The 12,306-nt window shown below is 37.3% G+C and overlaps 1 protein-coding gene across 1 annotated transcript in view; it reads left to right on the forward strand.

Moving 5' to 3' along the window:
• Nucleotides 1-12,306, forward strand: part of ascc3 (activating signal cointegrator 1 complex subunit 3) — a 683,087-nt gene that overhangs the window by 537,508 nt on the left and 133,273 nt on the right. Inside the window, exon 34 of the mRNA XM_039747862.1 lies at nt 2,375-2,500. Within this exon, the coding sequence (XP_039603796.1) occupies nt 2,375-2,500 (126 nt within the window). The remainder of the gene's footprint in view (nt 1-2,374; nt 2,501-12,306) is intronic.

Here is a 12,306-nt window from a genome sequence, read left to right on the forward strand (position 1 = left end):
GACAAAGATTGAACTCTTTGGTGTGAATGCCAGGTGTCACATTTGGAGGAAACCAGGCACTGCTCATCACCAGGCCAATACCATCCCTACAGTGATGCATGGTGGTGGCAGCATCATGCTGTGGGGATGTTTTTCAGCAGCAGGAACTGGGAGACTAGTCAAGATAAAGGGAAAGATGACTGCAGCAATGTACAGAGACATCCTGGATGAAAACCTGCTCCAGAGCGCTCTTGACCTCAGACTGGGGCGACGGTTCGTCTTTCAGCAGGACAACGACCCTAAGTACATAGCCAAAATATCAAAGGAGTGGCTTCAGGACAACTCTGTGAATGTCCATGAGTGGCCCAGCCAGAGCCCAGACTTGAATCCGATTGAACATCTCTAGAGAGATCTTAAAATGGCTGTGTACTGACGCTTCCCATCCAACCTGATGGAGCTTGAGAGGTGCTGCAAAGAGGAATGGGCAAAATTGATAGGTGTGCTAAGCTTGTGGCATCGTATACAAAAAGACTTGAGGCTGTAATTGCTGCCAAAGGTGCATCGACAAAGTATTGAGCAAAGGCTGTGAATACTTATGTACATGTGATTTCTCAGTGTTTTTTATTTTTAATAAATTTGCAAAAACCTCAAGTAAACTTTTTTTTACGTTGTCATTATGGGGTGTTGTGTGTAGAATTCTGAGGAAAAAAATGAATTTAATCCATTTTGGAATAAGACTGTAACATAACAAAATGTGTAAAAAGTGATGCTCTGTGAATACAGTGGTGTGAAAAACTATTTGCCCCCTTCCTGATTTCTTATTCTTTTGCATGTTTGTCACACAAAATGTTTCTGATCATCAAACACATTTAACCATTAGTCAAATATAACACAAGTAAACACAAAATGCAGTTTTTAAATGATGGTTTTTATTATTTAGGGAGAAAAAAATCCAAACCTACATGGCCCTGTGTGAAAAAGTAATTGCCCCCTTGTTAAAAAATAACCTAACTGTGGTGTGTCACACCTGAGTTCAATTTCTGTAGCCAAGTTATAATTAAAACATGGAATTTATACACGGATCCTTGCATATTCACACAAAGAAATTTATCAGATGTCAAAACCACTTTTAACTCATTCTCCTAATACCACATTAATAATTTGTTTCTTCCTAGGTTATTGTCATATGCAACAGTAAAAACACAATTGTGAAATTCTTGCCTTTGAGGCAGAGTTAAAAAAAGCCATTTTTGAAACTGGTAAATAAAAAGAGAATGTTAAAATGGGCAAAAGAAAACCATCATTAGATGGAAAATAATTGGAATAGCATTTTATGGCCAGCATCCTGGATTCATCCTTTCTCTACTACAGATAACACTGGTATTTGACATGTATTTAATGAAGAAGCCAACCAAATAGCCATAAGGTGTTTGTTTTATAAACTACAGACTCCAGTGTAGTTAAGCTCTTTTGCAGCTGTGCATTTTTGCTTTCCCCTTCTTTTTGGATTTTGATTAGATTTCATTTGTCCTGTTTTCTCAAAGTAGTAATAGACCATTTTGTATGAAATCTTCAATTTCTTGGCAATAAAAAGTAGACTGTTGTGTTTCTTGCTGTTTAGTTTAGTACCCAAAACTTAACTTTAAGATAGCCAGTACACCGAAACCCAAGAGAACAAAATAGTATATTTATGTGGTGCTAATGCAATCACCAAGGCTTCTTTAATAACCAATTTGCATTTAAACATGACTCATTTAGAATAACCCAAGGGAGTTTACTGTTAGGACACTGAAAGTTAAATGTGCTAAAAATTTCAAAATTGTTAAAAGTCATTCCAGTGTTAGAATCAAACATTTGTCCAAGACTTTTGCATTATTTTTTATTTTTGGTCATTGCCATACTGATCAGTATGTTTGTATTCTAACACTGAATTTAAACACCCCATTAGAAAAACAGAGCAACAAGAGAAAAATAGCTTTAAACTAGATTCTTATATTCTTCCAGGGCAGAACAAGTGACAAATCAAACCCAAAATCATTTCAGATTGCTGCCTGTTTAATCTACTTTTGAATTGCATGTTTTCCATCTTCAGTGTCTATAATCCCCTCCACCACCACTTTTCCTCACCCATGTCTCTTACATACCGACTTGTCTTCATACCCCACTTTGGGTGCATACCATATGAAATCTATAGTGGAATATTTAGCTTCTGGATGTCTTTTACTTTTCAGCCTGAAATAAACTTTTATTTATTTCTCAATAATTTATCAATAATTTAAAAAGGCATTTTTTGTGCCTTTCTAAGAGCAAAATTGTTAGCAGACTTGTTAGGAAAACAGTGACTTGCTGATATGCACTTTTTTGGTAATCTTTAATCTCTGTAATCTGTTTTCAGTTTGCTGGGTGTGTTTGCAGACCATTTAAATGCTGAAATTGCTGCTGGAACAATTGCATCCAAACAAGATGCCATGGATTACATAACGTGGACATACTTCTTCCGTCGTCTTGTAATGAACCCCAGGTAGAAAATGATAATCAGTTTATATTTATATTATTATTTAATACACATGCTACTGATTATTTTTATTGCAGTGTATTTTTAATTTGACCTGAATTTCTATTCATAGTAAATTTTATGAATGTGTCCTTCATGATCAATTGAGCGAATAAGTCAATAGTTCTGCTGATTTATGGCCTCCCAAGTATAAATATATTTTGTTGGTTCCATTTATTTTTAACGTAGTATCTATCACACAGAAATTCCTCAGACATCCTTTATGTAACCACATCCAGTTTTCAATAAACATGCACTCATCTAGGTTTTGAGAAACACGGAAATTAAAATTTCATGTATACTGAATCAGTTTGGCCCGATCACAGTATTATTTTATACATTTGAGTGAGTCTTGCATCCAGATAATAATAGTATAATCTTTTTTTCCTTCTGCACATTTATTTATTGTATTGCAAATGTTTTTTATACCACCCTCTGTTAAGAGTGTGAAGCTTTCTAACTTCTCTTCTTTCTAAAATCCCTTTGATGATTTTTAGCAAAGAGTCTAGTGTTGCATATTTATTCTTATAAGTCTGTTAAATATAATGTGCACAGAAAAAATTTAACTCTAGAATCTCCAAGTTTAGGCTACAGTATAGGAATTTACCTGGTCATTTGTGCTTATACAGTAGATCATCTTAATTGCTTTTATATAATTCAGTTTTTCCTCAATATGTTTCAAGTATTTTAAGCATTTGAACTGTGTATAATAAGCTTATTATTAACATAATATATAATTCTAAAATTCCATTAAAAGGGTTTTTATTATTAATTTTATTTATTTTAAAATGTTTTAAATTGAAAAATTCTGAATGTAAAAGGGCATCTTTGTTCTTAGTCTTGTCTTTGTTAGTTTGCCATCTTTTTGTTCCTGTAGCAGCCTGAAACCAGCATAGTCATGAGGTTATGCTATGCTGAGATAAGTATTTATCCCTTCCTAATACTGTCTGTTTTTGCATATTTACACAATGAATGGTCTCAAACATTTAGAAAGAATTCATATTAGAGAAAAAGAACTTGAGTCAACACACAATGCAGTTTTTAAGTCATTGTCGCCTTTATTCAAGCAGCAGTTACCCAATACCCTTATCACCCATGTACAGCTATAATTGCCTCCATAACTTAAATAGTCGGTTGCACCTTTAGCAGCAATAAATGCACCTAAATTCTTCCAATAATTTGATGTTAGTTTTTCCAAATTGCTCTTTACAGAACTGTTTTCAAGCATAAATGAAGTTCTGCCACAGCATCTGTATTGGGTTCAAGTCAGATCCTTGATTAGGGCACTCCAAAACTCCAAATAAATGTAAATGAAGAAATAAAAATGAAAAGTTGCTTTTGTGTTTTTATTGATTGTCCTGCTGCATAACCCAATTACACCTAAGCTGTTGATCCCAGACAAGTGACCAGACATTATGCTTATGATTATTGTAGTAAAGTGCAGAGTTCATGGTTCCTTCAATAACCGCAAGTCTTCCAAGTTCTGAGGCAGCAAAGCAAACCCACACTATGACACTGCTCTCTCATGTTTAATGGTAAATGTGATGTTCTTACTATTAAATGCTGCATTGGCTTTACACCAGACATAGTGGGACCTGTGTTGTCCAAAGAGTTCTACTTGTGGCTCATCTATCCATAGAACTTCATTACAAAAGAGCTTAGTAAGCTCCCAGGTGTCACTTTGCAGAAGATACACGAGCACTGTTGCTTTTATTTGATAGCAGAGGTTTCTGCTTTGCTGCACTTCCAGGAATCAGTCTCAGTCTCTTACTAATCATGGAGTCCTGAACACTCACCTTAACTGAGCCTGCAGAGGCCTGCAATTATTGGAAAGTTGTTCTTGTATTTCTGTGACTTTTTTGAAGGAGTTGTTGCTGTGCCCTTAGGGTACTTTTGACAGGCCAACCTTTCCTGGGAAGATTCCTCACTGTTCCAAACATTTTACATGTTGAGAGATTGGCTCACACTGTCTTGTGAAGGAGCCTCAAAGATTTCGGAATGGCTTTGTAACTCTTTTCTTTTTTTCCCTTATCTCTTCTGGAATTTATTTTAATCAAGGAATAGTGCTCTTCTATAAACGTTGTGACTTCTTCACTCTCACATCACGGGTCAATACAGGGTGAAGTTTAGATTCAGCAATGCTGGTCGAGTCAGCTCATGCAGCTGAGTCTAATCATCAATTAACTTTGGTTTGTCTATTTTGAGTGATTAACTAAAAGGGCAATTACCTTTTCAGCTGGTCAATACAGGTGTAGAATAACTAAATATATTACATATCAATTACATAACAATTTAGAATGTTAAATGTGTACCCTATTTCACTTTTACTAATATTACATTTTGTCTGAAAAACTAATGCCTTTTCTTGGGACAAATGTATAAAACTAGAGGACATCAGCAAGGGGCAATGCATCTTTTCACAGCACTGCAGATAAATATGTAAAAATGACTAAGCAATATGTTGATGTCACATTTATGCTGCAGTATGCATGATACAGCATTTGATATTGGATAATTTGTCCATGAAATACTACGTAGATGTCATTTAACTCTTATAAACAGAGAGACTGTGAAGTTTGGTCTATGATTTGGTCATTAAATTCAGTCTCTAATTAACACGCATTTAAAAAAAAAAAAGTGTCAATAGTTTTGTATGAGTATTCCCTTTGATGCTCAGATTTTGGTTACTGTGTTTGTAGATATCAGTGATAGATTTGATGTTGTTCTGGCGAGTTATTCACTGAAATTTTTCAATATGACTGCTTTGTTAAAAAGCAGAAGTGTTTTGTAGTTTACATTTGACACTTTTTATGTACCTAACTGCTAATGTGTGGTAAGCATACTAGCACAAATTGGCTGCTGCGACATCATCCAGCTGGTTGCTGCATATTACTGGTGGTTGAATTGGCTCCCTACTTACTATGTAAAGTGCTATATAAGTGTAAATAATAATAATAATTATTATTATTATCTTTCAGTGTTTATAAATGTCCCAAATAAAATAATTTAATATTCATTACTAATAATTCCCTATTGTCCTTTTATAAGGTTTCACCACTGCATTCTTTGACACTGTAAAATTGTAAGTGCTGTAAGATATGTTCAGTTAAACAAAAATGCAGCATTAATATGTTGTTCCATAAATATTCTGATTGCAAATATGTTTATTGAATTGAATGAATAGGGCACAAGTGTGATGTGTGGCAGTGATAATGTATCTTCTGAAGTGAGTGACAGAATGACATAATCAATAAAAGAATGATCCCACTAAGAAAATATATCTATATCTATATATATATATATATATATATATATATATATATATATAGTGACAGATCGGAAGTGCTGTCGTCCCCTTGAACCCTCAGACTAGACGCCGCACACCAGATAAAAGTCCAATATTAATATGTATTCAGACAATACAGTGCACAAAGCACCCTCCACTCCACAATACTCATATAAATCACAGTTCACTGATCGATAAACAATCCTCCACTCTCCCAGATGCATTGCCACCCATCCTCCCAGCTCAGCTCGTCCATCTGCTATCTCTCCCAGTCCATGTGACTTCCTAGCACTTCCGGGTCAGATCAAAACTCCTTTTTTTTCAACCCGGAAGCACATCATTTCCTCTGTTCGTGTGACTAGGACGCACTTCCGGGTTGTAGGCAAAACTCTCGCTGCTCCTCCCTGCAGCGCCTTCTAGGGGCCCCTGTGGAATCCAGCAGGGCTGTGGATGAAAACTCCAAAGTTCATAATTCCCTCCTGGCATTTGGCGGCCTGGGGGTATTGGACGGGATGACTGGTCGGCCATAGTCCACAGTACTCCCCAAGCGAAAAACCGTGGTTTGAAGCATCCACCCCAATAGGGTCATTTTCCTCCAGGAGGGTCCATTGGTCAGACCTTGGCAATGTTGGTGACACTTTAGTGAAAACCTAGGAAGAACATTATAAAAATTAGTTCTTTACCCCTCTGTCCTCCTAGGACAACTTCGCCACACATGGCCCGGCCTGCAGCATTCATAGCACAGCCGTGCCCCTCCCCCCTGTTTGTATCCCTCGGCGAGATTGAAAGCACTTGGGAAAGTCTGGCTCCGCCCCTTTCCCCACTGAGGAGGGTTCTATTGCCGCCTCTGAACTCTTATCGTCCTTTTCTAGTTTATCAGGAGATCTCCTGTTTAATCTGGGGTTTTCCCACAGTTTGAGTCTCTCTGTTTATTAAAGAGAGCCCCTTTTACTGTTTGTACCCCTTTTGTTTTGGCCATAATAGAGGACAGGGTCTTTAGGATCGCATTGCTCCAGGAGGCAGCACCCTCCAGCTGCTCCGGCTCGATTGACCCTTCCCACGACTGCTCTGTTAATGTTCCACACTCTTTTGTAGGGCTCGCAGTGACTTGGCACCCGCTACTTATTAATCGCGGGCCTGGATCACACTGCGTCCCTCTGTGATGTACGGTACTGGTATTACTCACCTGTACCGCCAAATTATATAACACGGGAGACTCTCGACCCAACTGCTGCAGGTACTCATCTACCTTCTTCATAGGCGCTTTGGCCGTCGCTCCCAGATCTCCGATGACCTTCTTTATGGCTTCTAACATCTGAAAAAAACTCCGTACAGGCTCGATTAGTTTTTCATGTTCCCGCACGTCTGTAACATTATTTAATTTGGCTGGAGGCAGGCTCGAACTACCACTTGCCTTGCCATCCGTCCGGGAGCCAATGAGCACATCCGTTCCAGGCACGTGCTCGGATGGGCTTCACAAAGGAGCCTAGGATTTGGAGTTCTCTTTAGAGGACCGGGCCGCCATCTTTGGCTGACTGCGATCCACCTGTATTAATTTGTCGGCGGATCGATCAGCCATTTCCCAGCCCTCCTTACCTTTTTGTGGGGTGAGCAGTGCTTCACTCGTCTCCCCCTTCCCATTCAGAAAGTCCGAGACCATCTCTTTGAGAGCGAAGTCGCAAGCAGCGGGACACGGACCTTCTCCTTCCCACAATACATCAGGGTAGATCACGTGGTCCTCACCAACACCCGACATGCGAAAGTCCGTTTCGCTCGTAGGCTCGAACAGGAGCACATCACTGTCTTCGGGGAATTCTCCTGCCTCCCGCTGGGCCTCCAGATGATCTTCTCCGAGGTACGTGCACAGGACAAAATGAGTTATTTTAAAAGGATTTTCAATTAAATCCCCGGCACGTACTTCGTAGCGGTCATCTGTCTCCGAAGGCTTCTTCCAACCTGTGTAGCCGCTCTGTAGCTCCTCCCGAGCGTCGGCCATTATGAGCTCTCCCGCTGGCTCTGTCAGTCTGCTTGCCTTTGTTCGTCTCCATGACGTACTTGGACAACGGGGTTTGTAGCATTTTTTTCTGTGTGACCTGACACAGTCCTCTTGGGGTTCTCTGTTCACAGAAATGTATTTTCATGTCCTCTGCCAAACCGACGGCCAGAGAATCCTGCGATTTTTTTCTGTAGTATTCCCAGGAGAACCTAGGGGGAATTTCATAACAGTAATCCACTTTATCCCCCGCTGTCCTGGGACAGTTTTGCCACCCTTCCTCCCAGCTCAGCTCGTCCGTCTGGTATCTCTCCCAGTCCTTTATAGTCCATGACCCTGAAGTGCTTCTGATCCCTCAGTCCACGTGACTTCCTAGCACTTCCGGGTCAGATCAAAACTCCTTTTCTTCAACCCGGAATCATGTAATTTCCTCTGTCCATGTGACTGGTTGTAGGCAAAACTCTCGCTGCTCCTTCCTGTCCCTAATTCCCTGCTGGCATTCGGGGCACCTCCATGCTACAGGGACGGCTGCACCTGGTGGCCTGGGGGTATTGGCCAGGATGACAGGCCAGCCATAGTCCACAATATATATATATATATATATATATGTAAAAAATATATCTTTTACACATTTCAGGTTGCTACCTGAATTTTAACATCATTAAACAGCTGCTTGTGGAATTTCTTTTTTTTTCTTCAGGCATTGTATTTCCATTAAAAGTATAACATATAATCTTTAGAACAAACAAACACTCAACAAGAAAAATAAGTAAAGGCTATAACATTCTTGAAAGTCAGATTTATCCATACTTCACTCTTTCAATTGCTGGTTATTCTGAAACCAATTGCTCTGTGTGTTGAATATTAACTTTAGAAAGCAATGAATTCCCCCTTTGTGTTTGTTCTTTCTAACCACTCCTATAGACCGAATTTTGCTGTGGTCTTTTATATAGTGGCAGTGTGTGTCATGCAACATCATGCAGTATTTGTGAGTGATTGGCTCAAAAACATTTTTATTTTGTTAGTGATATCCTGACTCATGGCAATGCTGCTAATTTGGCCTCTTTCATTCAGCATTGTAAAAGGAATTTAAATCTAAGTCACTAAATCTAAATCTAGACAAAAGATAAACTAGTAAAGGCAGCTGGAAAATGCACTCATCTATATATTTTAACATAATTTTGGGTCCCATACACTTGTGCAAAATTTTGTTAATTTAAATTTCTTAGCTGACCGTAGGTAATAATTTGATAGCCAATGATCTTCCTATCTTCTAGACTTAAAAAAAAATCAGATAGTATATATGCAGAGTGAATTTTTAAAAAGAGTTAGTGGCATGGTAGTAAGATTTTAAGCAGAAGAACATTTAAACATGCACTTGCCATTGCTGGTTTTGCTAAATAATAATAAGAAATGAGACACCACTCTTATTTACGGAACTGAAAGAAACACACGCCCTGAGTATTAAATAAAAATACAAAAGTGTTATCACATGAATATGATAGAAAAAATATAAAGAAGGCAGACATATGCCAGACTGGACCGACAATAACATGTACTAATTCCATTCAAATCTCATATGTATTCTGGCAACCAGCCATCATGCTTCTCCCTGTGCCCTGGAAACATAAAGAGCTGGAGCTGCCACCACCAGGATGGCTGAGGCATGGGAGTCAATAGGTCAACAAAAGGTGAACAAGAGAACAAGGCTGGATAAAATTCTGATTTTAAGAATTAACATTATAGAGTTGGCTCCATTAATAGTTAGATATGGCAGAAAAAACTACAGTTGTTTCTATAGTGATGGTATGAATGCAGAGGACTGGCTATAGTCAGCAGTTCACATGTTATACAGTATTACCAAATACAACCTCATCAATGACTTATATAATGTTGGTGCCAGCCAAACACAGTTCTAGTTATGTGGTAAAATTTTATCAAAGCTTTTACTGATTAAATTGTCATTTTTTCCAGCACTAGGTATTAAAATAGATTCATTTTATTGCAGAATTGTGTTTTAACTTCCCACCCAATATACAGTCGGTGTTCAATCAGTCATTCACTTTGGTGTGTGGTGTAACTAGTGATTAATACATGAGTTCTTCTGGAGTACACGTTTTAATAAAGAGATAATTACTGGTGATGCACTTTCTACTATTATGTAAAAATCATTATACATTAATAAAAGCCTGTTATTAAAGGTACTTCTGTGTTTGGAAGGAATATTGAGTGGCATAGGTAAAAGAAACACCATAATCCTGAATTTATGAATTTTTACTGGTTCTTTGCAGTAAATTAGAAATAAAAATACTCACAAAGTGGCATGAAAACTTCTTCAGATTAACTTCATAATTATGGAACTAAGATAGCTGGTAGTGGTTGTTAACAATCATGCATCAGTAATATAAACCTTGTGACCAAACAAGTTCAAGTCCAGCTCATACTTGGGGCTTAAAATGCAACTATGTAGTTTTTCATTTTTAATTATGTGCTGTCTGCCTTATTGCTGCAATTATAATTTAGATGATTTGAAATTGGTTCATCATTCTAAAACACTTGTGTCTTGCTTTGGCATGGCAAAAGCATATATGAAGCTATTTCCTGCCTTGTTTGTACAGGTTAGTTCTGTGTGAATATCTGTGTAATTTAGGGCACACAACCATTACCTGACATATTAATGGCTAGTTTAAATCATGCATAACAAAACAGCCAAAAATGGCAGAAACCACTTAATCAACATGCGTCTGACCTCCTTTGAGACTGATAGAGCTGATACAATCAGTTTCAGTAAATCAGTCTAATTCACTTGAAAATTCCTTGTAGTATATTTTTTTTCCATAATGATTAGATCTTTATTTGGAATATTTACTTTTTTGTTGAAGAAAGAATTATGAAAAATGTTTTTCCCTTTCTAGTTTTAGGGGAGCTTGGTCTAAACCAGTTTTTCCTAACCTCGGTCATGGGGGCACACTCTAGCTGCAGGTTTTTGTTCCAACCAGCTTCTGTTTTTAATTGGATTCCTGGGCTAAATAAGTGATGTGTTATTTCCCAAGTTCTGTGTTTTGGGAACAATATGGAAATATGGAAGTTAGAAAACTAAGTTTGGTAAAAATATATATATATATATATATATATATATATATATATATATATATATATATATATATATGCAGTTATATGGGAATAATGTATTTTTTTCTTTTTAACAATATTTTCATCTTGATTTTCATTCTACTTTTCTAGGTGTTCTAATTGTTTAATCTATTATTTAATAATTAGTGGGTCTGACGCTAGAGGGGACTGGGCAGTCTAATGGTCTGGAATCCCTACAGATTTTATTTTTTTCTCCAGCCGTCTGTAGTTTTTTTTTTTTTTTTTTCTGTCCACCCTGGCCATTGGACCTTACTCTTATTCTATGTTAATTAATGTTGACTTATTTTATTTTCTTACTGTGTCTTTTATTTTTCTATTCTTCATTATGTAAAGCACTTTGAGCTGCTTTTTGTATGAAAATGTGCTATATAAATAAATGTTGTTGTTGTAAAGTAGTTGCAGCCTTTGATTATTCAGTGTTGTTTGCCAGCGTGTCTGCTCTGCTCATTTTTATTTGTTATTAATAGGATACAACGAAGGGGAAAAACTGCACAGAGAAAGGGCAAAATATAATGAAATCAACAAAAGAGAGTTAAGCATTTAAATCTATAGCAAAAGCAGAAATACTTCTAAATGCCTTATAAATGTAAAAATCATGCTGCTGTGCTTTTCTGAATGTAGAATGAAAGAAAAATAATAGCAGCTAATTAAATGAGATCAGTGGTATCAGGTGTTGTCACTGATTATGAATCTGGTTGGAACAAAAACCTGCAGCCACAGTGTACCCCCAGGACCGAGGATGGGAAACACTGATCTAAACGCATCCTGCACCTTGAAATGCTGCTGATTTTTCCCCTTATTGAAAATCCCCTTTACAGTTTTTATTTTCTGCAACTTTCAATCAGATTTGGATGCAGAGAACAGGTTAAGACTTTTATGATGGACATTGTTAATTAAATGTGCATGTGTTTTCTGTGTCTTGTGAATATAATCAATGTTTCTTTTGTAGGGGTTTTGCCTTAGAGAATCCGTTACTATTGCTAGTTTTGTGTTTAAAGGCTTCTAAGAAAAATGTAAATCTATTATTTTTATTTTGTGACTCTGCGTTGGGTGACACCACTTTAGGTTACTCAGCATTGTGGTTTTTGGATTTATACCACATGTGACGTCACCACCATCTCTTATTTATCTGGAGATCGATCTGGATATTAAGAATTTTTAGTGTGTAATTTCTTTTGGTGTTATTCAGGTAGTGAAAGACTGAGTTCTAATGAGGTTAGGTTTTATCTTAACAATTATTTTGACTCCCCAGTTATAAATTTGGCAATTTTTCATACCTTTTCTTTTCTCTTTGTCCTTATCAATAAAAGCCCAACTATTCCCTGCAGACAGAACAGACTA

Source organism: Polypterus senegalus, chromosome 3 (genome assembly GCF_016835505.1).
Source record: "Polypterus senegalus isolate Bchr_013 chromosome 3, ASM1683550v1, whole genome shotgun sequence".
NCBI classification, from domain to species: Eukaryota; Metazoa; Chordata; class Cladistia; order Polypteriformes; family Polypteridae; genus Polypterus; species Polypterus senegalus.